At 54.2% G+C, this 25,904-nt stretch overlaps 1 protein-coding gene across 1 annotated transcript in view; it reads right to left on the reverse strand.

Moving 5' to 3' along the window:
• The window catches only part of LOC122116226 (CUB and sushi domain-containing protein 1), a 168,923-nt gene that overhangs the window by 2,000 nt on the left and 141,019 nt on the right, over positions 1 to 25,904 (reverse strand). The window contains exons 34-45 of the mRNA XM_042689888.1: positions 24,751 to 24,927; positions 24,083 to 24,262; positions 22,746 to 22,919; positions 22,365 to 22,538; positions 20,312 to 20,385; positions 16,453 to 16,564; positions 15,625 to 15,804; positions 14,387 to 14,431; positions 11,618 to 11,779; positions 8,785 to 8,897; positions 7,549 to 7,636; positions 830 to 962 (exon numbers count right to left, since the gene is read on the reverse strand). Of these exons, the coding sequence (XP_042545822.1) occupies positions 830 to 962; positions 7,549 to 7,636; positions 8,785 to 8,897; positions 11,618 to 11,779; positions 14,387 to 14,431; positions 15,625 to 15,804; positions 16,453 to 16,564; positions 20,312 to 20,385; positions 22,365 to 22,538; positions 22,746 to 22,919; positions 24,083 to 24,262; positions 24,751 to 24,927 (1,612 nt within the window). The remainder of the gene's footprint in view (positions 1 to 829; positions 963 to 7,548; positions 7,637 to 8,784; positions 8,898 to 11,617; positions 11,780 to 14,386; positions 14,432 to 15,624; positions 15,805 to 16,452; positions 16,565 to 20,311; positions 20,386 to 22,364; positions 22,539 to 22,745; positions 22,920 to 24,082; positions 24,263 to 24,750; positions 24,928 to 25,904) is intronic.

A 25,904-nucleotide genomic window follows, 5' to 3' on the forward strand; every position in this document is an offset into this window, starting at 1 on the left:
CTTGAACAGACCCCTGGCCCTATGTTCTAGCCCCGAGACCTGGATAAACCCACAAAAAAGTATATCATCACACTTATGTTGTTTTTGTAGCCAAAACTAAGTGGATATAGGTGCATTATATGAAATCATTCAACGTATTTAATACATTTTAAGCTTACTTCAGAGCAGCATAACTTTTGTAATTTGTATAACATCCTGAACTGTACTTTAGGTCAATTTGACATATGAAAAATCCATCCAACTAATATATCACACATATATAGATGTACATGGATTTTATAATTCCTCCACAACCCCTTACACATTTGTATCCACATCACCCCAAAGGCAGTGAATGGATCCATTAAAGCCGCTTTCTCCATGTTTTGACACTTACCCATTAAGAAGGATTTGCAAATTAGTGGATATCTGGGGAACCTTTATAAGGTGGAAGCATATATTGTTGTTGAATGCATGGAATCAGTAAAAAAGTATACATTTTAGGTTTGCTTTGTCCAGGTCATGGAGACTATTCTGTTGATAGAGTGGACATTCTCTTGATGTTCTAGTTGCTGAATGGCAAAGCATGCTAGATTTTAGCTTGGTCATTAATGTCATTAAAACTAACTATTCCCATGTGTCCTATAAACAAGGTAGAATCAATTCAAAGAAAAACAAAAACAGCATCACCAACAGCGAACCACGAGGTATAGAAGTATTCTCAAAAAGAACACAAGTATCCTTATGTCCCAAGAGGGTCATCACATACTGACAAACATCATATGCACACGAGTGGATGCACACCAGCAGTTCACACTCAGAAAACGTTCACACTGTCTTCCTGCGGTACCTGTGTTTGTAGAGGTAAAATGCGAACCCTGATAAAATTAGAGCAAAGAATGGGACCAGAATGGCAGCCGCCACAGAGCCACCGCTGGTGCCGTGGTAACGACTCGAAGAATCTGGATCAGAGTTGGAGGGATCTGAAAGAAAAGGGGAAAATTTTAATTTGCAGTTCCTGCACTGGCCGTGCAGCACTACTTGTAACAGGTGCAGTGAACATACCTCCCAGGTATTTCACGCACAGGGACCCAGCTAGGAGGCTTTCCTGAAGACTTCCAGGAACAGATCCTGCCTCCCCTAATTAACTCAGTGGTAGCATGGGGTGGGCAAGAGTCTCACATTTCAAATGCCAGGAAGAGGCATCCTGACTTTTGGTTTCAGCTATAAGGATTTGTATTTGTGCAAAAGCTAGCAGAAAGCATGTATATATGGTTTTCCAAGTTCAGAGGATTGCTCCTCACTTGTCTGTAAAGCTATACAAACTTCCCAGAGCTGTGGAGAGATGTATGGCATCCTGGTTTACCAAGGTGGCATGCACCAGAGTCAGTGCCGGTGGGTGCAAGGTGCACAGGGGAGGTGGGCTGTGGGCGTCAGCGTGGGGGCCGGGGCGGGCCACGGGCTCCCGTCAGTGTGGGGGCCGGGGCGGGCTCCCTGTCAGCGTGGGGGCCGGGGTGGGCCGCGGGCTCCCATCAGCGTGGGGGCCGGGGTCGGCCACGGGCCCCCGTCAGCGTGGAGGCCGGAGCAGGCCACAGGCTCCTGTCAGCGTGGGGGCCGGGGTGGGCCGTGGGCTCCCGTCAGCGTGGGGGCCGGGGCGGGCCATGGGCTCCCGTCAGCGTGGGGGCCGGGGTGGGCCGTGGGCTCCTGTCAGCGTGGAGGCCGGGGCGGGCCATGGGCTCCCGTCAGCGTGGAGGCCAGAGCAGGCCGCCGGCTCCCGTCAGCGTGGGGGCCGGGGCGGGCTCCCTGTCAGCGTGGGGGCTGAAGGACACAGCTCCTTCACCATGAAAGGAACGTTCACCGCCAGGGGCGATGGCAGCCTGTACTCCCAGCATTTGGGAAGCTGAAGCAGGAGGACCCAGAGTTCCAAGTGTGGGATAAGAAGTGTTGTGGACCAGCCTAACCTGCTGAGGGAGGCCCTTCTCAAACAACAGCAACTGAGACTGTGGTTAGCTCTAGGCCGCACCTACAGTGGCCTGCGGAGCCGCGTTTGGTGACCACACGGGCACTCACTGGAAATCCAGCCATCAGACCCTCATGACTCGACTGTGGGCAAAGAACGAAGTTGGTTTTGGGGGCAGTTCACTTACAACGTAGGATCTGAAACTCATTTGGCCAAATGCCAGGGGTCACGTAGTGCACAGGTGCGTAGTCAGTCAAGTGTGGCGGGCTCGTTGGCCAGCTCGTCTCCAGAAATGGTGGCATTCCAAATCGAAAGCAAAGTCTTGTTTATTCTTGTAAGCCAAACATGCACAAGAGTGATCAGAGGCTGAGAATCCTTCCATCGCTGGTGAACATTTCCGCTTTCACAGACAAGTCCCAGGACGCCGTCCATGTCATGCATGGGGATGACTGGAGCAGTGTGGAGGTGAGGGAGCATGTCCAGCCCCAGCCTTGTGACGTCCAGCCCAGCCTTGTGACGTCCAGCCCAGCCTTGTGACGTCCAGCCCCAGCCTTGTGACGTCCAGCCCAGCCTTGTGACGTCCAGCCCAGCCTTGTGACGTCCAGCCCCAGCCTTGTGACGTCCAGCCCAGCCTTGTGACGTCCAGCCCCAGCCTTGTGACGTCCAGCCCAGCCTTGTGACGTCCAGCCCAGCCTTGTGACGTCCAGCCCCAGCCTTGTGACGTCCAGCCCAGCCTTGTGACGTCCAGCCCAGCCTTGTGACGTCCAGCCCAGCCTTGTGACGTCCAGCCCCAGCCTTGTGACGTCCAGCCCAGCCTTGTGACGTCCAGCCCCAGCCTTGTGACGTCCAGCCCAGCCTTGTGACGTCCAGCCCCAGCCTTGTGACGTCCAGCCCAGCCTTGTGACGTCCAGCCCAGCCTTGTGACGTCCAGCCCAGCCTTGTGACGTCCAGCCCCAGCCTTGTGACGTCCAGCCCCAGCCTTGTGACGTCCAGCCCAGCCTTGTGACGTCCAGCCCAGCCTTGTGACGTCCAGCCCAGCCTTGTGACGTCTAGCCCCAGCCTTGTGACGTCCAGCCCAGCCTTGTGACGTCCAGCCCAGCCTTGTGACGTCTAGCCCCAGCCTTGTGACGTCCAGCCCAGCCTTGTGACGTCCAGCCCCAGCCTTGTGACGTCCAGCCCCAGCCTTGTGACGTCCAGCCCAGCCTTGTGACGTCCAGCCCCAGCCTTGTGACGTCCAGCCCCAGCCTTGTGACGTCCAGCCCAGCCTTGTGACGTCCAGCTCCAGCCTTGTGATGTCCAGCCCCAGCCTTGTGATGTCCAGCTCCAGCCAACATGACGTCCAGCCCCAGCCTTGTGACGTCCAGCCCCAGCCTTGTGATGTCCAGCCCCAGCCAACGTGATGTCCAGCCCCAGCCTTGTGACGTCCAGCCCAGCCATCGTGACGTCCAGCCCCAGCCTTGTGACATCCAGCCCCAGCCAACGTGACGTCCAGCCCCAGCCATCGTGACGTCCAGCCCCAGCCATCGTGATGTCCAGCCCCAGCCAACGTGACGTCCAGCCCAGCCTTGTGACGTCCAGCCCCAGCCTTGTGACGTCCAGCCCAGCCTTGTGACATCCGTCCAGCCCCAGCCATCGTGACGTCCAGCCCCAGCCATCGTGATGTCCAGCCCCAGCCAACGTGACGTCCAGCCCAGCCTTGTGACGTCCAGCCCCAGCCTTGTGACGTCCAGCCCAGCCTTGTGACATCCGTCCAGCCCCAGCCATCGTGACGTCCAGCCCCAGCCATCGTGACGTCCAGCCCCAGCCATCGTGATGTCCAGCCCCAGCCTTGTGACGTCCAGCCCCAGCCTTGTGACGTCCAGCCCCAGTCTTGTGATGTCCAGCCCCAGCCATCGTGACGTCCAGCCCCAGCCATCGTGACATCCAGCCCCAGCTATCGTGACGTCCAGCCCCAGCCTTGTGACGTCCGTCCAGCCCCAGCCATCGTGACACCAGCCCCAGCCATCGTGACCAGCTCCAGCCATCGTGCCTGAGTCCAGGACGTGGCAGACAGGAGCCGCTGAGCCAGAGGTGGCTCTCCAAGAAGACCAATGCTTCACTGAACAACGGCCCCCCCTCTGCGTCGCTCTGTGTAAGAATCAGGTGACCTGTGCGACTCACACACTTAGAGCAATGACTGACATGTGGTCAGTCAGACCCACGTCTCCCTGGAGCTTCTAGAATCCAGCCCCTGCTCAAGCTATTTTCAGATTGTGGAGGCATTTTGGACTCAAGAATCTCGTGGGTTCTACTTAGCGCCCATGTCTGATTCCCAGGGTATCTGCACATGGTTTCCCAGTAGGACCAAACTTTATATAGTTTGTCCTTAATAAATATAAAACTGCCAATCTCAAAATTCTGGAAAATCTCCATGCCCAAGGGACCCCACTTTGTGACACAGGACAACAGAGAGACCGCTCTGTGGACAGCACCGACGCCCAGCCTCAGATGGCTGAGCCCTACAAGGCTCCTACCTAGTTCCAGCCACTTTCTTAGTTTTAATGATTTGCAGGACCACACAGCCATGGAGTAGTAAGTGAAATGGCAGAAAAGGTCACGAAAATAATTCATGTGAGGAAAATAAAAATGAAGGCTCATTCTGTGCCCTGTGTGCTGATCTAAAGCCTCCTTTCAACACTGCATGAATATTGTCTGTGAGTGTTTCCCTTTTCTTTCCTATAATGTACACTTTCATGGGGCTTCTCACTCACCTATTTTCGAGTTTTTTCTTTGGGCACATATACAACATTCCATTTATAAGGTGTATAGGAAGAAGTTTGTTGGTTCTATATACCAAAAATACTTTTGCTAGTTACTACTACTTCTAACTCTTCCAGTTTTTTCTCTACAGTTGAATGAGATGTATCTCTGCGTTTATGCGTGCAACATTCTAGGTAGAAGCATGGCCTAATACAATCTGTGCTGTTTGGTGTCACGGTGTCTTACCTAGATTCCTTCCAAAGGCGTTCCCCAGCCTTGTGCTGTGGTGCCTGGGGATGTCAGCGTGTGAGCTGCCACTGCTGCTTGCCTGCCCTGGCCTTCCCTTCCTGCCCACTCTCCCCTCTCTGTTGCAATCCCTCCTGGAATTACTACCACTTCTGTGCTGATTCAATCTGAGGGTTGTTTTAAATGCAGATTTCCTTACTGATGAAGGAATGTACGCATCTTTTCACAGGGGATGAGCCAGGTGAGTCACTTGCATATCTTCAGAGAGATAAAATCATCTTCAAGTCCTTTAGTCCACCTCTGAGTCTTTTAGATGCTCTAGATAAAACCACTGATCAGTTTCATGTTTTTTTCCGCAGATATTCTTTCACTCCGTGTGTGGATAAAGTCATTCCGTTTTAATGGGGAAACCAATTTGAGTTTCTTATACAAGATTTTACATTAACGTTGTCTTTCAAATTAACTTGGCTCCAGCACTTACTTAATGATAGTCACTCCTTTTGTTGTTGTCTTCTGACTGAGACAATTAGGTTTACTTTTACCCATAAACATGGGCTTCAGCCATCTCTCTTCAATGAATGATTGTTGCTGAAGCATTACTTAAGCGTAGCCTTTTCTAATTAGGTGACCAGAAAATTTTCTTGGGATTCAAATTGGTTTTTTCCTGACAAAAAGCTCATCATTACATGCGCATACAGATTTCTTGTGAATGAGAGCTGTTATTTTGTTAGATGAAAAAAGGAGTGAGGTTATATAAAGAAAATGTGAGAACACAGGCTCACTGCCGTGTTCTGAAACTCGAGCAGGACAGGGGCTGGGGGGGAAGCCCAGGGAAGGGTTTGCCTGAGACTGGGAGGAAGACATCACCCATCGTTAGGGTTGGTGGGCAGCATTTATTGTTCCTCATCACCAACCTGAAGTAGTAGCGACTGCTGACACAATCATTGACGTTCTTCTACCCAGGGCTACTGACTGCAACGGTGGAAGCGGTTATGAGTCACGTGCATGCTGGTTTAGGCCCGCCGATGGCTCACTGGCGTTGGCGTACAGGCCGGGGGCCTCCCCTGCACCGAGACCCCGGGCACGTCGTGTGGAACGAGCCCTGGCCCAGGGGTAGCACACTGTCCAACGCCGTCCTCACCAAGGCAGCCCCGGTGCCCGTGCTGCGTGGCGCGGCTGCTCTCCGAGGTGGCAGTGCTTACACAGCAGTCTGCAAGCAGCACGGAGCCATTGGTAGTGATAGGGCTGATCTCCTCGGTGTGGTCCCTTTGATCTTTAGCTTCTGCACTGAGCTTCCTGCGGCAGCTCAAGGACTTGCAAGTCCGACAGCCACGTGAGGTAACTTGTCTATCTTGTTGAAAATACAGACTAGGCGGTAAAACACCTCACATCACACTTTAAGAAAAGAATACTGCACCTCATTCTTCATCGTAAAAGCGGCCAGCAGGCAAGAGACAAGCCGAGGGATGTGGGTCCACCTTCTCGCTCTGACTCAGAGGTCAAGTCAGAGGGTGGAGGCAGACGAGGAGGAGGGAGGAGGGTCCAAGGGCCAACACTGTTCTCACGGGCACCAATACACACGCCTCGCTCCTCGAATGCGTGTGCTGAACAGTGGCTTCTAGCTTAATGTCCAATGAAATTCATCCGATGACATTATTCACAGAAGCGATTATTTTATGATAGACGTATAATTTGTGCAAGTTATTTCTGTGCTTAAAAGCGGGTTGCATTTTATTTTTGTGGTTTTTGCAGCCAAACCCAAGGCCTTGTGCACAGAGCTCAAATGTCTCACCACAGAGGGATAATTTCTGCTTTGTAAGAAGTTAGTTTTTTAAATGTTCATTATTTATAGAGTAGGGTTTCATTACTAAGTTCCATATTTACTAGGTGTTCTAATCAATATAGTCTTGATTGAAACATGTCTCTATATGCAAAGAACATATTTTTATACTTACCTAGCCAAAAATGTTGTAGTTGTTGAATGAAAGGACATCTGCTCACATATCTCCAAACTTACACATAATACGTCTGGTCAACCAGCCCAAACTGCCTTCCCTAAAGTGTGCCATTCTAATAGCTAAAGTCCAGACAGCCTGTGGCATATTTGTGTGTGTCTGCATGTCTATAGACACACACCTATATATACATATACACCCATGTGTACATATATATGCACATATATATACACAGATATATACAGATATATGTATGTATGTATATATACACACACATATATATACATATTTAGAGACCTTAAAAGTTTGCTGGCCATTTTTAATTATTCTTACTTTTTAAAAATTATTGTTCACTTCTAGTTTCCTTAGGTATTATATTATGTGTATTGCAAGAGTCTGTTTCATTCTCTGGCTAATAAGGGTATAATATATAAAGATATAAGGATATAGATTTACAGCTATCTACATAGATACAGATATATGATACATCTCTCTATACATTTATAAGGTAAGTATTTTGATACAATGATTGATTACTAACTCTGGCATATTTCTTTCCTTATTTACACATTTCTACTTGTCAAAGAACCTGCTTTTATGGAGCTGTAGCATACAGTAATCCCTTTTGGTTGTGTCGTTAGAAGTCATGTCTTTTCTGCTTCTGCTTACCTTGTCTCTCTAGCTTGAACTTCCCAAAGTCTTTTCCATGCACGTCACCCTGGAAGGTGAAGCCGCCTCTCTCCAGCCCTGAGGCCACCTGGAGGCAGGGAGGAGGGAGGTGAGGACAGCGCGGGCTCCTCTGCGGGCCTCCACAGCCTACCTCACAGCTAACACCCAGCTGCCACATGCAGTTGGAAAACCCTCTTCTGGGGGACATTTGTAGTCACTCCACAGGGAAGCTCGGGAAATGCACCGAAGCCATCCGCTTTGCCCCCTGGCACGGCCATCCACACGCTGTCCACGTGAGGACACCACACACAACGGGCCGTTTGTGTCACCGCTGTGGGCTGCTGGTCCCCGGGGAGCAGAGCTCCCGCAAAGCCTCCGAGAGCCGGCTGGGAAGGATGCCGTGAGCACAGGAGATGACCACCGGCCACGGAAGACCGGGCTGGCCCTCAGCCAGCTGGAGGGGGGAGGCGGGCTTCCCTGTCTCCTCGGCCTTCTAGCGTAGCCGCCTCGCAGCTCTGGACCGTTTTTGATTTTTGGTTTTTTCCATTTCAAATGATGTGGTGGTGGTGTCATGACAGGAAGGGATGGGTGGCTGCGGCTCCTTGCCGGAGCCCCGGATGCCCAGACACAGCCACAGCCTCTGCCCCGAGTGAGTCCTTAGCTCTTCCCACACAGACCACAAAGCGTGAAATCCCGTGCGGGGAGGGAGGCTGCTCTCAACCGGGGGGAGGGGAGAGGGAGGGAGGTGGAGAGGAGGGGAAGCAAGGGGAAGGGAGGGGGCAGGAAAGGGGGAGGGGGGAGGGGAGGAGGGGGAGAAAGGGGAAGGGAGGGGGAGGGGAGGAGGGGGGAGGGGGAGGGGAGGGGGGGAGAAAGGGGGAGGGGGGAGGGGAGGAGGGGGAGAAAGGGGAAGGGAGGGGGGAGGGGAGGAGGGGGGAGGGGGAGGGGGGGGGGGGAGAAAGGGGGAGGGGGGAGGGGAGGAGGGGGAGAAAGGGGAAGGGAGGGGGGAGGGGAGGAGGGGGAAAAAGGGGAAGGGAGGGGGAGGGGAGGAGGGGGGAGGGGGAGGGGAGGAGGGGGAGAAAGGGGAAGGGAGGGGGGAGGGGAGGAGGGGGAAAAAGGGGAAGGGAGGGGGAGGGGAGGAGGGGGGAGGGGGAGGGGAGGAGGGGGAGAAAGGGGAAGGGAGGGGGGAGGGGAGGAGGGGAGGAGGGGGGAGGGGAGGAGGGGGAGGGAGAAACTCACATAACCGTCCAGGCCCCAGTTGTCGTTTTCAAACTTGCTCACAAAAATGTCGGCTGGGCCTCTGATATGAGCAGCTTTCAGCAGGAGGTGAGCTTCCTCCTTCTTGTAGACCCCTGTGGAGAGACCCAGGCTGTCAGACCTGCGGGGGGTGAGGGGGGGGAAGGATAGTGGGGGGGATAGTGCGAGAGGTCAGCCAGCCCTGGGAAAGGTCAGCCAGCCCTGTGAGGGGTCAGCCAGCCCTGGGAGAGGTCAGCCAGCCCTGGGAGAGGTCAGCCAGCCCTGTGAGGGGTCAGCCAGCCCTGGGAGAGGTCAGCCAGCCCTGTGAGAGGTCAGCTAGCCCTGGGAGAGGTCAGCCAGCCCTGTGAGGGGTCAGCCAGCCCTGTGAAGGGCCATCCAGCCCTGGGAGAGGTCAGCCAGCCCTGTGAAAGGTCAACCAGCCCTGGGAGAGGTCAGCCAGCCCTGTGAAAGGTCAGCCAGCCCTGGGAGAGGTCAACCAGCCCTGTGGGGGGTCAGCCAGCCCTGGGAGAGGTCAGCCAGGCCTGTGAGAGGTCAGCTAGGCCTGGGAGGGGTCAGCCAGCCCTGGTAAAGGTCAGCTAGCCCTGGGAGGGGTCAGCCAGCCCTGGGAGGGGTCAGCCAGCCCTGTGAAGGGCCATCCAGCCCTGGGAGAGGTCAGCCAGCCCTGTGAAAGGTCAGCCAGCCCTGGGAGAGGTCAGCCAGCCCTGTGAAAGGTCAGCCAGCCCTGGGAGAGGTCAACCAGCCCTGTGAGGGGTCAGCCAGCCCTGGGAGAGGTCAGCCAGCCCTGTGAGGGGTCAGCCAGCCCTGGGAGAGGTCAGCCAGCCCTGTGAGAGGTCAGCTAGCCCTGGGAGAGGTCAGCCAGCCCTGTGAGGGGTCAGCCAGCCCTGTGAAGGGCCATCCAGCCCTGGGAGAGGTCAGCCAGCCCTGTGAAAGGTCAGCCAGCCCTGGGAGAGGTCAGCCAGCCCTGTGAAAGGTCAGCCAGCCCTGGGAGAGGTCAACCAGCCCTGTGAGGGGTCAGCCAGCCCTGGGAGAGGTCAGCCAGGCCTGTGAGAGGTCAGCTAGGCCTGGGAGGGGTCAGCCAGCCCTGGTAAAGGTCAGCTAGCCCTGGGAGGGGTCAGCCAGCCCTGGGAGGGGTCAGCCAGCCCTGTGAAGGGCCATCCAGCCCTGGGAGAGGTCAGCCAGCCCTGTGAAAGGTCAGCCAGCCCTGGGAGAGGTCAGCCAGCCCTGTGAAAGGTCAGCCAGCCCTGGGAGAGGTCAACCAGCCCTGTGAGGGGTCAGCCAGCCCTGGGAGAGGTCAGCCAGCCCTGTGAGGGGTCAGCCAGCCCTGGGAGAGGTCAGCCAGCCCTGTGAGAGGTCAGCTAGCCCTGGGAGAGGTCAGCCAGCCCTGTGAGGGGTCAGCCAGCCCTGTGAAGGGCCATCCAGCCCTGGGAGAGGTCAGCCAGCCCTGTGAAAGGTCAGCCAGCCCTGGGAGAGGTCAGCCAGCCCTGTGAAAGGTCAGCCAGCCCTGGGAGAGGTCAACCAGCCCTGTGAGGGGTCAGCCAGCCCTGGGAGAGGTCAGCCAGGCCTGTGAGAGGTCAGCTAGGCCTGGGAGGGGTCAGCCAGCCCTGGTAAAGGTCAGCTAGCCCTGGGAGGGGTCAGCCAGCCCTGGGAGGGGTCAGCCAGCCCTGTGAAGGGCCATCCAGCCCTGGGAGAGGTCAGCCAGCCCTGTGAAAGGTCAGCCAGCCCTGGGAGAGGTCAGCCAGCCCTGTGAAAGGTCAGCCAGCCCTGGGAGAGGTCAACCAGCCCTGTGAGGGGTCAGCCAGCCCTGGGAGAGGTCAGCCAGGCCTGTGAGAGGTCAGCTAGGCCTGTGAGGGGTCAGCCAGCCCTAGTAAAGGTCAGCTAGCCCTGGGAGGGGTCAGCCAGCCCTGGGAGGGGTCAGCCAGCCCTGGGAGGGGTCAGCCAGCCCTGGAAGGTGTGAATATGTTGTCCACAGAACAGATAACATGGGCACCAGAAAACTCAAATGTAAGTTTCATTTTACTGATAAATTACAGCATCGGCATTTTTTTTCCTCACTGAAAATAGCTTCTTAATAGAGTTTTTGTATAGACTCCTCTCAGGGGAGTTAAGTGCTCTTCATTAAATTGAACACGTTTACCCCAAACGAAGAAGGAAAGGAAAGTAACAGGAACTGCAGCCCTCACTGGACCTGGGCTACTTAGAGAGATGACCCTGGGTGGGCGTGGCCTGGTGGGAGTGGCCAAGGAGAGGCGCTGGCCATAGGGGATGGGTGGGCGTGTTCCAGTGGGTGTGGCCGAGGAGAGGTACTGGCCACAGGGGATGGGTGGGCGTGTCCCAGTGGGTGTGGCTGAGGAGAGGTGCTGGCCACAGGAGATGGGTAGGCGTGGCCCAGTGGGTGTGGCCAAGGAGAGGTGCTGGCCACAGGGGAAGGTTAGGGTGCCACTGAGTGACCTGACTGCCAGTTCATTTCAAAGATGAGATAATGAATAGATAAAACTGGAAGGAGTGGAGAGCCCCAGACAGGGCAGCACCGATTCCTGTGCACTCAGCTCACAGGAGCAAACCTGACATACACATGGTAAGAAACAAGATCCAAGAAAATGAAATGGACAGGCAGGCATCTGTGAACAGAAGTGTCAGAGTCAAGGTGTACTGTGGTAGCGACACACGCGAGGATGTCCATCACCTTTCCTGTATCAACGCAGTGGCCTCAAGAATGAGAAAACACTACGGAGCTGTGGAGGTCAGGGAGGGCTCTGGGGCGCCGGGCACACACAGCCAGGAGTGTCTCTGTGCGCTCTGTGATGAGACTATCTACCTGTCAGCTCCAGCTGCACCTGCGGGGCTGCCGTGAGGGTCGCGTTGACCTTGCTGCTGGTTGCGTTGAACCAGTCAACAGTCAGGGTGGCTGGCTGCCTTCTGCCTGTGTATTCGTAATATCCTTTCCACACTGAACTGACGAAAAACACATCTGAAGGAACTGGGAGAGGGAAACAGACAAACGTTAGCACACCATGCCAGGTATTGAATCCAGATATTTTCAAACACCGAAGGCACAAAACTGTGCAGTGAGAGACTTCAATTAACCACCACAGTGAAGAGTAGGGTAGCCTGGAGCCCTGTCCTCTCACGGTAAGAGTCAAAGCAGCAGGTGCACCAGTCAAGAGTGATGAGCATGTAGCCTTTTCTGGCTCTGCTGGGAACATCCTAGCACCTCAGGCATGTCTGTAGGAGCAGAACCCCTTCCTTTAAGAGAACCATGGTGTGCGGAGACTGCTCTGCCAACATCAGCCTGAGCTTTTCCTGTGGTCAGCTGTCCTGGCGGCACACGGCCAGGCCTGTCTACCCCGAGGGCCTTGGGCTCAGAATTCGCAGTGTCTTTTGTCAGGAATCCCATCCAGACCCGTCACGCTCACATCCCCAAGCCCAGGGCTGGAGACCCAGCTGGAGACAAAGCGCTCCTACCTGTGGGGTGCGTTGTACAAGTGCAGAATATCACCCTCCCCGTCACCATTTTCTCCTCTCCCACTTCACTCTCCTTGTGTGAAATATCCCACTTTCCTACATGTCTCCAGTGCTCAGAAGTGGAAGACATAGTGTCTTTGTGGCCCATAAAATCAATCAGGAGTACATGTAAATACATCAACGTATCTTCTTGTGTTCACTGTTAGTGAGATTTTTGTCTCTGCTGATATACATGTGTAAATCCTCAAATCGAACACTATTAACGTAAGCATGCATATAGAATGATGGTGTATCGCTCCCCCAGTGCCCCTAGGATCTTCTTCCTTTCTGCCTGACCATGTGCCTCAATTATTTAATTGGGCAAAAATCCACTATAAGTAAAACTGAGCTGCCAGAGATTCATTTTTCCCTGAGTATGTTTTTTTAGCAAGTCCAATTACAATGAGAAATGATCATGTGACAGGGATGAGGTATCTCCCGTGTCCATGCTTCTGCTTGGGGCCAGCTGACCACCTTGCCTGGACAGGTCAAGCCTGCCACAAAGCCTGCCAAGCAGGTGCAGGAATGGTAGCAGTGACAGCTTCCTGGGGCTTTGAGTAGAGCCAGCTGCTGACCCAAGTAACAACTTGGTAACTGAAGCCCGGTAAGAAGTGACACATCGCTAATAGATAACTGACATCAAACACATTCATTCATCCATAAATAGCATTGCATAGGTCCTTGTTTTTAACTGGAGATTCTAAAATGATTACATTAACTCTACTAACATTGAACTCTTCCAAACAACTCTTTTCCAGGTAGAGCTGGAGATGTTAGTGTGCATGGTTACATCATTTCCTACGGGTACCTTGGTCCTATCCTTGGACGTGCCAGAGAGAGAGAGAGGGGGCTAAGAACAGGTGGCTTTCACGTCTAAACCAGTGACACGGGCATAGGACATCTCATGGGTCTTGGCCATCTGACCTGTGTATTGTTCTTAGTGTGCAATTGTACGGCAGCAATGATCTGGGATCGAACATACCACCTTTATGACCACAGTTAATGGCACTTCTATTCAGGAAGAAGGGGGAAAGACATGCTGATGATAACATTTGCATCTACAAAAATGCATTTATAGATTTTTCAATATCTGATGCACAAAGTCAGCCATAAGAAGCCAATAGAAAAAAAACACATAATAACAAAACAAAAATATATGGTTCTTTCCCCGAAAGAATCTGTTGACGGGGTAAGTATTCGTTTGTCCTTTTACATGTAAATAATGCATATAGCCCCCAGATTAAAAAAAAATCTTCAGAGTTTATAACTCAGACTGCAGAGATTCCTTTAGCCATGCTGGTTCAATTTGCCTCACCCAGGAACTGCACATGTACCATAGCATTCTGAATTAACAGCACTACAAATATGTTGATTCTAAAATCAAGCTTTATGCCCAAGAAACTAGAGCTAGAACTTGAGTAACGAAACTACAACAAAAAACCTATATAATTTAAAAATTTTAAATACAAGGTCTGTTTTTTTTTAAAACCTTGGCATAAAATTTTAAATTAAAATAGTTCGGGGACATATTTTATGATTTAGATAATCTGAGCATATCACACAGATCCCCTGTGCCAGGCGATTTCTAATAATGAAATCCTTCCTGGGAAATGGGTGCATGGATTCGGCCTGTGATGTGTTTCAGCAAGGCTTCAATGAGGACAAGCTTTAATCAATGTAAGACAGAGAGAAGATGCCCGGATGGTGGAGATTACAGAGAAGGTATGAGTGTCATTTGAGGCTCTCTGCCCCGTGTCTGGTTCCGGTCCGCGGCTAGGGGAGGAACTGCAACCCTATTTATAAGGCTCTCTGTCGTGCCGCCCACGGGAAGGATCGGGCCTGTTCCTCCACACAGTGCCCGAGGCCCTGCGACAGGGCTTCCCATCACCACACGCCAGCCCGCTGGTCAAACACTGGGCCAAGCTGTGGAGGTGTGTGGTCCCTGACACAGGGAGACTCTTAACTTTGTCGTGGACCGATGGGTTCGGGTATCTGAATGCAAAAGCTGTCTCACTGTGCAGAGTACAGTAGAAAACAAAGGACTTCATTTGACCGAAAGCTATAACTCCCCTGGCATACAAACCTGGCGTTTTAGTAACTGTTTCATTAACGTCTCTCACTCCTTTACCTACAAGTAAAAAGACAAATTATCATTTTCAAAAACATTAATTTTTGAAGAAGGTTGAAAAATATGTCAAGATGAAGCAATTTTCCTTTGTCCAGAATTTTTTTTTAAATGTACAACATAGTATATACAGATGCATTTTACACCCATGTCTCTGCTGTGGGATCTGAGTTGTGTTTGTAAGAGCTGAGCTCAGGGTCAGAGTGGATGTTCTGTGGGAGTCTACAACAGAGAGCCTTGCAAATGAGGGTGGTGGGCGGAGGCAGCTTCTGGTCCGGGAGGGCCATCCTGCCGGCACGGGGGCACGGGGGCATGTCTGAAGTGAGCTGGGATTCACACCTCATCCTCCAATCCCCCACTGAGACCGACAACCTCACGACTTAATAATGAGGGACACACCGTTATTTCCCCTGCCTGCGGTTTAATTCAATCATCAAGTTAGATTTAATTTATAATCCCTTAGCTCTTAAGAGTTTTGCTTCTTAGCATCCGTCCCCTGGACTCCTGGCGGGATGGGCAAGGGGGATGCAGGTTAAATATCCCCAAGGTGAGAATGGGGGGTACACTGCTCAGGGAAGTCAGGGCTCTGCTGGTCTGCCATTCCACACATGTACAGGATCCAGAGAGGGCACCTGCCGTTCGCCCCCGCACACCTCCCCCCACTTAATTCTCTCACTGGTAAACACACAAATCGGCAAGTAATTAAAGTGTCATATTCATGCTAATGGCTTTTGTAATTAAAAAAACAATGTCAAGGATATAGAAACTGATGCTGTCAGCAAACAACCTGTGGTCTTAAAAATAAAAACGATGGCTTAATTTATATGTGCTCAGACACTTGGCCAATATTCATTTACCCGATCTCATTTATGAAGACTCCATCTTCTGATGAGATATTAGATATTATTATTGTAAAATTCAGAATGCTTTTCTTCAGCCCAATAGCTTTTCTCTTTGATTGCAAATGTGGCTATAGCAAACAATGTCTACTGCCTGGCCACAGGGGAAAGGATGCACACACCGTACACAGCCCGGCCAGCCGCGGCAGGGTCGGCCAGGCCACGGTCCCACCCCACCTCCGGTCACTCAGGGGTCATCAGGGGTCATCCAGGCACATGTCAGACACACTAGCCGGGCCACACGCAATGCTTTCATTCCTTTTAGTAAGCACGGTCACATCTCCACCAGTGACTTACTTTTACAAACCGGAGACTTCCCTGTCCATTTCATGTCAGCTTTGCAGGTCCTGTGTTCAGACCCTCCCGCAAGGAAGAACCCCGGGTGGCAGGTGTACACGAGCGTGTAACCAAAGGCCGGGAGATCGATTGCCCTCACGTCCGCGTGCGCTGGGGTCTCCGGCTGCCGGCAGGCATGAGCTGCGGGAACATTTACTGCATTAGCAAGTGCTCACCTCTGCTCAGGAAAACGTCAGCAACTGCGTCCAAGACACAGAGCACAAATCGGGATGGCTATGAATCTAGTCACTTCTTCGTGTCACGTATGCATGTCATGGTATGAAGGGACCTAGAGAAGAGACTCCAGCTCTGAAAGAAACAGAACACTCCTGCTACGCAGTTCGGGGAAATGGTGTACCGCCTGTCCTTCAGTAACAGCCTTAGAAAGTAACACACGTGGCCCTCCGCGAGCTCAGAGGAGCAGAGTTGATTGTGTCAGCAACTAGTAAATTCATGTTCATTAAGCCAGTGCTAAGAATCTGATGTATATTTAGAAACTTAAGGTACTATTGATCCTTATTTCTTTAAAAATATAAGGAGTAATAATATTTATTCTGTATCTCACCTTCATGGTTTATAAATGTCTCAAATAAAAGCCTTGACTGATTACCACAGTGACAACTTTCGAGCTGTGAATATAGTTGTTTTAATGCTGCAGGCCATGTTTTCAGGCAGCTTTTGGCCCTTTGATGTAAGCCAGCCAGTTTCACGCTCAGTGAAGAGACACACAGACCAGGGCTGGGCAGGCTCTGTGTACGGCTGCGGGGCACACAGTCAGGGCACGCTTACGTATGCACTCCGTCTGGATCCCACTCCACGTGAGGTTGGCCAGGCACGTGCGGGTGGTGGAGCCCTGGACGTGGTACCCTTTCCTGCATCTGAAGAACACGGTGCTTCCCACCTGCAGGGGGGGGAAGAGGCTGAAGGGCGGGTCACCCCCGGCCGGTGGCCGCCAGCCCCTCTCCCGTCACCCCCCCCACTGCCATCCCCCCCTCTCCCGTCACCCCCCCACCATCCCCCCTCTCCCGTCACCCCCCCCACTGCCATCCCCCCTCTCCCGTCACCCCACTGCCATCCCCCCTCTCCCGTCACCCCCCCGCCATGCCCCCTCTCCCGTCACCCCCCCCCCACTGCCATCCCTCCTCTCCCGTCACCCCCCGCCATGCCCCCCTCTCCCGTCACCCCCCGCCATGCCCCCCTCTCCCGTCACCCCCCCGCCATGCCCCCCTCTCCCGTCACCCCCCGCCATGCCCCCTCTCCCGTCACCCTCCCCCCGCCATGCCCTCCTCTCCCGTCACCCCCCCCCGCCATGCCCTCCTCTCCCGTCACCCCCCCCCGCCATGCCCCCCTCTCCCGTCACCCCCCCGCCATGCCCCCCTCTCCCGTCACCCCCCCCCGCCATGCCCCCTCTCCCGTCACCCCCCCCGCCATGCCCCCCTCTCCCGTCACCCCCCCCGCCATGCCCCCTCTCCCGTCACCCCCCCCCCGCCATGCCCCCCTCTCCCGTCACCCCCCCCCGCCATGCCCCCCTCTCCCGTCACCCCCCCCACCATGCCCTCCTCTCCCGTCACCCCCCCCCGCCATCCCCCCTCTCCCGTCACCCCCCACCATGCCCCCCTCTCCCATCACCCCCCGCCATGCCCCCCTCTCCCGTCACCCCCCGCCATGCCCCCTCTCCCGTCACCCCCCCCCCGCCATGCCCTCCTCTCCCGTCACCCCCCCCGCCATCCCCCCTCTCCCGTCACCCCCCCGCCACCCCCGCTTGGCTGCCTGGATCAGCGAGCGCTTTCTGACCACACGCGTGGGAACGTGCCATGCTCAGAGCAATGGGGTGTGCGAGCCCTGCACCTGCGCTACCGGGTAAAGAAAGAGCGTCTCTGTAGAGCGAGGGCCCTGAATTCAGTGTTTGGTAGGGATTGCTCTTCTCTAACCTCTGCTGGTCACATTTTAAACAACCGAGTGAGGGAACTGCTTCAGTAGCTGCCTGGCCTGGGTAAGAATTCATCGGAACTCAGGGGGTTTCCCCAGCATAACAGTGCGGGAACCAAGACCACTGGCTGCCCTCTGTGTTCTGCATACCCGAGCACCTCCCGCCCCCCTCCCCATCTCCCCTGGGGCTCCACCTCTGTGCTCTCCATGTCTGAGTACCCTCCCTCCTCCCGCCCCCCTCCTCCCGCCCCCCTCCTCCCTCCCCATCTCCCCTGGGGCTCCACCGCTGTGCTCTCCCCTTCTGAGCACCCTCCCTCCTCCCGCCCCCCTCCTCCCGCCCCCCTCCTCCCTCCCCATCTCCCCTGGGGCTCCACTGCTGTGCTCTCCATGTCTGAGTACCCTCCCTCCTCCCGCCCCCCTCCTCCCGCCCCCCTCCTCCCGCCCCCCTCCTCCCTCCCCATCTCCCCTGGGGCTCCACTGCTGTGCTCTCCCCTTCTGAGCACCCTCCCTCCTCCCGCCCCCCTCCCCCTCCTCATCTCCCCTGGGGCTCCACTGCTGTGCTCTCCATGTCTGAGTACCCTCCCTCCTCCCGCCCCCCTCCTCCCGCCCCCCTCCTCCCGCCCCCCTCCTCCCTCCCCATCTCCCCTGGGGCTCCACTGCTGTGCTCTCCCCTTCTGAGCACCCTCCCTCCTCCCGCCCCCCTCCCCCTCCTCATCTCCCCTGGGGCTCCACTGCTGTGCTCTCCATGTCTGAGTACCCTCCCTCCTCCCGCCCCCCTCCTCCCGCCCCCCTCCTCCCGCCCCCCTCCTCCCTCCCCATCTCCCCTGGGGCTCCACCGCTGTGCTCTCCCCTTCTGAGCACCCTCCCTCCTCCCGCCCCCCTCCTCCCGCCCCCCTCCTCCCTCCCCATCTCCCCTGGGGCTCCACTGCTGTGCTCTCCATGTCTGAGTACCCTCCCTCCTCCCGCCCCCCTCCTCCCGCCCCCCTCCTCCCGCCCCCCCTCCTCCCTCCCCATCTCCCCTGGGGCTCCACTGCTGTGCTCTCCCCTTCTGAGCACCCTCCCTCCTCCCGCCCCCCTCCCCCTCCTCATCTCCCCTGGGGCTCCACTGCTGTGCTCTCCATGTCTGAGTACCCTCCCTCCTCCCGCCCCCCTCCTCCCACCCCCCCTCCTCCCGCCCCCCTCCCCCTCCTCATCTCCCCTGGGGCTCCACTGCTGTGGGCTGCCTGGGATTTCCAAGCACGAGTTCCTCTTGGCAGCAGGCTGATAGAATTCACTGCCCTGCCTCTCACAGGTCTAAGACCTCAGCTACAGCGCTCAACGGTGATCACATTCATTCTCCACAGTGGCTTGGTGAGAACAACATACATATATTTTTTCATATTCCCAGAGACTTGGCATTAGACATTTACCCGCCAGAAAGCATCTGGATGACACTTTAGTTCTGTGTCTGGGACACACTGCAAAAAGTGCTGGGGTCACCTGTGAGAACTTCCTGCCCCCAGGCAGGAAGCAGGGTGCCAGGTGGGCGGGAGGTGGAGGGCCGCTGGGGCACGTTTCTCGTTCTAGATTCCAAAACTGGAACCATACCTAGTGAGCCTGGGTATTCCAATTCACGTCGCAAGAGAACCGTGATGTTAAATACCTGAGCTTTTAAGGTGGCCGAAACATTTCAAGCTCTCATGTCAAGTTTTTCTCCAATGCTAATGGGGATGTTAATGTGCCTTTATTAAAAGGTCCAACATCCTGGTGACATTCCTGTGCTACGAATCCACGGCCCCCGGCACTCGGCGAGATCAGGCACAGGGCACAGGCCCAGGCGAGTGGCCAGAGGGAGGAACACACCCTCATTTATCATGATCATTATCTTCTTTCCTTTCCTGGCAGCACTAGGGCTTGAACTCAGGGCTGTATATTGCTAGGCAGGCCCTCTAGCACTGAGCCACAACAACAGGACGAAGGGTGAACTAATGCAACACTGATACTCACTAGACACTAGGTTGGAAATGAACTTTACAACTTGGGGTGGGGGGAGGAGAGTGGGGAGGAAAGCAGGAGAAAATGAGGGAGTCAAAATGAAATGCACTCATCACCTTACTTACGTATCTGTAACACCCTGTTCATCACCTTTATAATACAAAAGAACACACTCTCTTCTGTTCATCTCCTAAAATTACTGTCTTCGGCCCATTCTATCTACTCCTCAAATGGACTCTTACATCTGGCTGGTCAGCTGCAACTGCACTATGAGAAGTGTCTTTTAAAATCCGCAAAAATGTCCAGCTATCTATATCTCTAAGTAGAAGTGAATACAGCTATTGTTACAACAATAAGTTGTCTGTTGATACCCTGATGGTGACAGGTAAAACTAGTCAGAAATTCTCAGCCGGGTGCCAATGCTCACACCTGTAATCCTAGCTACTCAGGAGGCTAAGATCTGAGGATCATGGTTCAAAGCCAGCCGGGCAGGAAAGTCTGTGAAACTCTTATCTCCAATAAACCACCAGAAAACCGGAAGTGGTGCTGTAGCTCAAGTAGTAAAACACTCTCTTTGAACTGAAGAGCTGAGGGACAGCGCTCAGGCCCAGAGTTCAAGCCCCACATCCAGAAAAAGAAAATAGAAATTCTCATTGAATATAGTAAATACACATTACACAACAGTGTACACACACACTAAAATATCTTTGTGCTTTCTGTTTCCAGAGAACAACATATAAAGTACCTCATATCCTCTAGAGCTGTTCTGTATTCCAAAGTGCGGTGTGCCAGGGTCCGGGCAGGTGTTGTGTGCAGGATCTGAAATGCACAGTTAACACAAGAAATTGCAACACTTCTACGGAAAGGTCTTTCAAAATTCAGGGAAGTTTCTCTTGAGAACTTTTGAGGATTTTTCCATGCAAGTTAAATAATAACTGTAATAGTGATAATAATAATTATTATTTGCACACTACTACTACTTGAACTACAGCTTCATTTCCAAATTTTTGGTGGTTAATTAAAAATAAGAGTTCCATGGACTTTCCTGCCAGGATTGGCTTTGAACCATGGTCTTCAGATCTCAGCCTCCTAAGTGGCTAGCAGTACAGGTGTGAGCCACCGGTACAGGTCTTGTTATTAGTTTTTGACAGTGCCAGGCCAAGCAGGTGCACTGCAGGACTGCACCTGGCAAGCATGCTGGTTGCACTTCAGAGGGGCCTCACTTCCTGCCCAGCTTCGTGCCTGGACAAAGAGCTGCACTCTACGCTTCTGGCTGTAGCTGGACATAAGGTTCAGACAGCCCCAGCTGACTCCTTTCACTAACAGGAATCCCGGTGGCCATTTCTGCCGTGCTGTCCTGGATCCAGGGCCTCCCCATTCTCCGAGCAGCTAGGGTGACTATGAGCCACAACCACCTGGCCAGAAGTTACCATTTAACTTCTGGTACTTTACCAGACGAGACACAGCGCTCTCTGTTCTGGTCTAGTTAATAAGCCATCCATTTCCATTCTCTGTCTAATTCTCCCTGCTGAGACACTAGTTAGTAAATATCATACTATTTTAATAGCTTTCTATTGTTATGTTTTTGGTTCATAAGGAGTCATATTCCAAATCTTGTATCATTTCCCTCCAGACTCCAAACTGGACATACGTTCAATGTTCAGATGGAAGCCTTTGGACTGGTGGTGATGCTTCTTCCAGGTCAGCACAGCCACACTCTGTACACCCAGGACCTGCATACCCCCTCCTGCTCCCCCAGCCCCCCAGTGTCATTAGGAAACCCCCGTCAGCAGGAGAAAATGATAGATAACTGAACAAAAACGTTTCTTAGGGCAAGTAACCTATACGGATGTAGAAAAATATTTTATGTACAGACATGTTTGCCATGTGACACTTCAAATGAAATGACAACAAATACCCTATAACCGAACAATTCAGTGACACTACTGCTTATACTGTCTTTATCTCTAAGTAGTTACCATTTGATCTTCTAGAACACTGTCAAGAGTAAACCATGAATTTTAGTTTGTCAGAAATGCACAGGGAAATAGTACAAGTGGCTCAGCAGAATGAACCCCATGGAGTCCGGTCTGTAGCAGCACGGACATGCCAGCCAGGCTGCTGGGGGGGGGGGGGGGGCAGGGACGCGCGGGCGGGGCCGTGGGCGGGGCAGGGATGCGCAGGCCACAATTGGGACGCAGGGACAGGCCAGCCAGGCTGCGGGCAGGGCCGCGTTTGGGCCGCGCGGGCCAGGCCGCGGTGGGGTAGCGGGGCCGCGTGGGCCGGGCCACCCATGGCCAGGGTGGCAGTTCCACTTCCCAGGAGCCCTGTCTTGGCAGCACAGCTGTGAGCTGACTTGGAGTCTGGGCCGGCGGCCATTTTGGCCCATGTGAGTTGTAAGCTAGGGGCAGGCCCTCCCCTGAGCCTGTGTGTGGTTTCAGCCAGCCCCACGGTGGGGACACGTCCCCAGCCTGAGCCTTCCCAGGACCCCAGTCGTGCGCTGTCACCTATGCAGCGGGCTGAACGCCGCTCCACACCCCACCCCCGATGTCACCTATGCAGCGGGCTGAACGCCACTCCACACCCCACCCCCGATGTCACCTATGCAGCGGGCTGAACGCCACTCCACACCCCACCCCCGATGTCACCTATGCAGCGGGCTGAACGCCACTCCACACACCACCCCCGATGTCACCTATGCAGCGGGCTGAACGCCACTCCACACACCACCCCCGATGTCACCTATGCAGCGGGCTGAACGCCACTCCACACACCACCCCCGCCGTGTAGCGTGTTACCTATGCAGGTGGGCTGAACGCCACTCCACGTGCCATCTGCCTGGCAGACTCTTTTGGAGGATCCCACCAGTATAAATGGAGATTTGCACTGGAAGAAGACTTCGGAGTTGTAGGTGAAGCTTTTCCCACTGATCCTCCCCTCGGCCGGGACCCCGGGGTCTCCACAGAAGACAGCTACAGAGAACAACCAGGAGAGAAGGCGGCGGCTTTAACACCCCGGGTGGACTACTTTGCTGCTCAACTTGAAGTCGTTTCTGCCCAGTCTCCAGGTTGAATCAGAGAGCCAAAGAACTAAAGAACGCATCCCCTTGGGGGCTCAGGCTGGAGCCCGAGGTTCGTCCAGTGTGCAGCTGAGGATGTGTGGTGATGGGGGGGACTCACGCAGGCACTGGGGCACCTCTCCTTTCCACACCCCGCGGCCTTCACAGGACAGGATTGCCGAGTGGGAGAGCTGGTAGCCGTCGGCACAGCTGTAACTCACGCTGGAGCCCCAGTGGAAGTCTGCGCCCTCCACACTCCCATGCGGCACCGCAGGAGGCTGGCTGCACAGGACCGCTGTCCACAAAGAAAGCAGACACAGTTCTGCTGTTACAAAGACAGCATAAGTACAAGTTCACTACCGTTTTGCATTAGTTTAGATCAAAAAGGTAAAATGAAGATCAAGTGGAAATGGATCACATGGAAAGAGAAAACAGAATTGAGGAGTTAACAGGATTTCACATCTACAAGATCATGAAAGAAAAAATAATTCTTTTTATTTATTTATTTATTTTGGGTCAGGTTGTGGGGCCTGAACTCTGGGCCTGGGCGCTGTCCCTCAGCTCTTCAGCTCAAGGCTAGCGCTCTACCCCTTGAGCCACAGCACCACTTCCGGCTTTTTTCTTTTTGCTTATGTGGTGCTGAGGAATAGAACCCAGGGCCTCAGGCAAGCAAGGCAAATGCTCTATCACTGAGCCACCTTCCCAGCATGAAAAAATAATTGTTTTTACAGTGGTTATCATAAGTAAATCAAATGAAGGCTTGGTCATGTGACCAGAATAAAACTTTTGAGTTTGTGCATAAATTTGGTAAAATGTTCTCCTCTTCTGTGATTTTATTTATTTTAGGGCTGTGTACACTTTCCAAAAAGCATAATCTGTGTGTCTACTTGCTGTTCATACTTGTTTCAAAAACGAAGGCGTGAGTGGGTGAAGGGCTTTCCGTGGAATCCCACGTGCACGTGCTTTCTCCTGTGCTGGGTGAGCAATGTACAGGCCACGTGTGCAAGCACCGCCCTGGGGGTCGAGTGTGCCGCGGGCCCAGAGAGGACACCCAAAATCACCGTCCAAAACTCTTCCCTGAATTTCAGAAACTGATGAGAATTTCCAGACACAGAAATGGGTACAGGCATTCTTACCCAGTTCACAGCCCCAGCTTCTCCTGGGAAACGTCACACACACGTGAGCAACCGCAAGAACCAGCGGGCTGTACAAGGTGTGGGGTGCATCACAGGAAGCTTCTGAGCCCTACCCACCCGGTGCCTGCCACAGGTCTGCAGCACACCCCCCCATCTAGGATGGAGCCTCCGAACCCCACCTCCCCCATCCCCGATTTTGTCATGGGCCCTTCACTAGCCCTTTCTCTGTCATACTGCAAAAACAACGTGGCTGAGCTCCAGAAACCTCCGAGACAGGAGGTGCAGCCTGCTCCTGGCGGCTTGTGCACACACATGTACGCACCTCTGCAGACGGGCTTGCTCTGGTTCCAAGTGCCGTCCTTGGTGCAGCGGACGGTGGCAGAGGCCGCAGGCTCCATCAGGTACCCAGGGTTGCACTGGTAACTCACTGTCTTGTTGAAGGTGAAGTCCGTCCCAAACTGGACGCCGTTTGGTAGTGTGCCTGGGTCCCCGCAACTTATGACTGATGGGCAGGCGGTGGGAAAGAGCCAGAGGAAGGTGAAATCACCATGACATGAATTAATCCTGGCTCCCATCAAGGGATGCTCTATGAGCTGCTGTCCGAAGTGATCAGGCCGCAAATTATTAAAGTCTCCCCGCCCGCCACCCTTTGGGGATCTGGCTGACCTGCTGTCAGGAGGCTATGTGTTGGGATTTCTCATCCCTGCCTGGGTGGGCATGGCTGCTACCTCCTGCTGCCCCTAGCCAGGCCCGGTATGGGGTCACACACTGAACAGCCCACAGAGACAGCCTTGGACACTGTCCAACCTAACCGACCATTTAAAGTAGCTTCAGCTACTCAAAGTGCCTATAAAATGGGATCATGTTGAAAATGGATATTTGACTTTTGTCTGTATGGGTTTTAAAGTCAATGAAACTGCTCTGAAGGGCACGCTGTCCCTCCCCTCCCACAGCTCTGCAGCCCGAGCACGCCGACCGACAGCCACTCACTCGTGCAGTCGGGCGCCGTGCCCGTCCAGGTCCCGTTGGCTGTGCAGTGCCGGGTGGTGAGCCCCGAGGTCCGGTAGCCTTCCCAGCACGCGTAGACGACGGAGCTGGAGAAGAGGATGCCGTCGCTGCTGCTGATCATGCCGTTGGTCGGGGTGCCGGGGTTCCCACAGGACACAGCTGATGCAGGGGGAAGAGCGGACGCAAGCAAGTCATCCATGCGTTACCAGCAAGGCCTGAGGTCAACTCTAGCACAACGTCAACCATGGGAGCTCTGCTCATTCAAGGGACCTAGCCACGTCCTTAAACGCAAGACGTGTCTCTGCTGAGCAGCCTGGACGTGGCGAGACTCTCACAGCCTAAGGCCCGAGCGGCCGTGAGCACAGGGCCTGTGGGCAGGGGAGGGCCCCTCGTCACACTTCCACTTCAGTTAGCGCGGGCTGCGCCCAGGCCAGGGAAGACATGAGCCTTGGCCTCACCTCACAGCCCAGCCATCAGAGCTCGGGAACTCGCGTGAGGGAGCCTTGGAAACAGCAGTTAAAGATGAGGTTGCTAACCAAGGCAAGTGTCCTTCGGTGGAAATCTATAAATGTGTAATGTGAAAATTGTTAGGAATGTAAGGTAAGATCTTGAAGCATGCCTTCCACAGTTTTCCTTTGTGGCTCATCAACGCCTCTCCTCCCTTCACGTCCTCCTCCTGTGTGCCATCAGGTGAATGTCCCTGACACTGGTGTAGAGCACAAGCTGGACGGAGGCAGCGAACCAGAAGCCTGGTGGGCATGTCTGACAGGTGCTGGTTTTCTACCAGCTCCTCCAGGCAGCCCCGATCACACACACAAAGTGTTTCACACACACTAAGGCCATCTTTGATTATTTGCACAACTCCAAAACCAAGAACCCTACTCGCAAAGAATTTGTAAGGTTTAAAGTCTTCCCGCCTAAATTCTAAGCATTATTTTCGGAACTCTAAACAGAGTGCCACTGACCACAAGTCAGGTCAGGGACAGGCCTCTCGGAGAGTGCCGAGCCGCCGCCTTGCCCGCCCTCTCTCGCTCGCTCCTGGAGCCGCGTCCTGGGCTCTCGCACCGCAGTCAACTGATGCAGCCCAACACGTCACACAGAACGCAGCCCTGCGCCCCTGTGACAGAGCTCTGGGT

The sequence above is a fragment of the Dipodomys spectabilis genome, unplaced genomic scaffold (assembly GCF_019054845.1).
Source record: "Dipodomys spectabilis isolate Male_0828 unplaced genomic scaffold, ASM1905484v1 ptg000128l, whole genome shotgun sequence".
NCBI lineage: Eukaryota > Metazoa > Chordata > Mammalia > Rodentia > Heteromyidae > Dipodomys > Dipodomys spectabilis.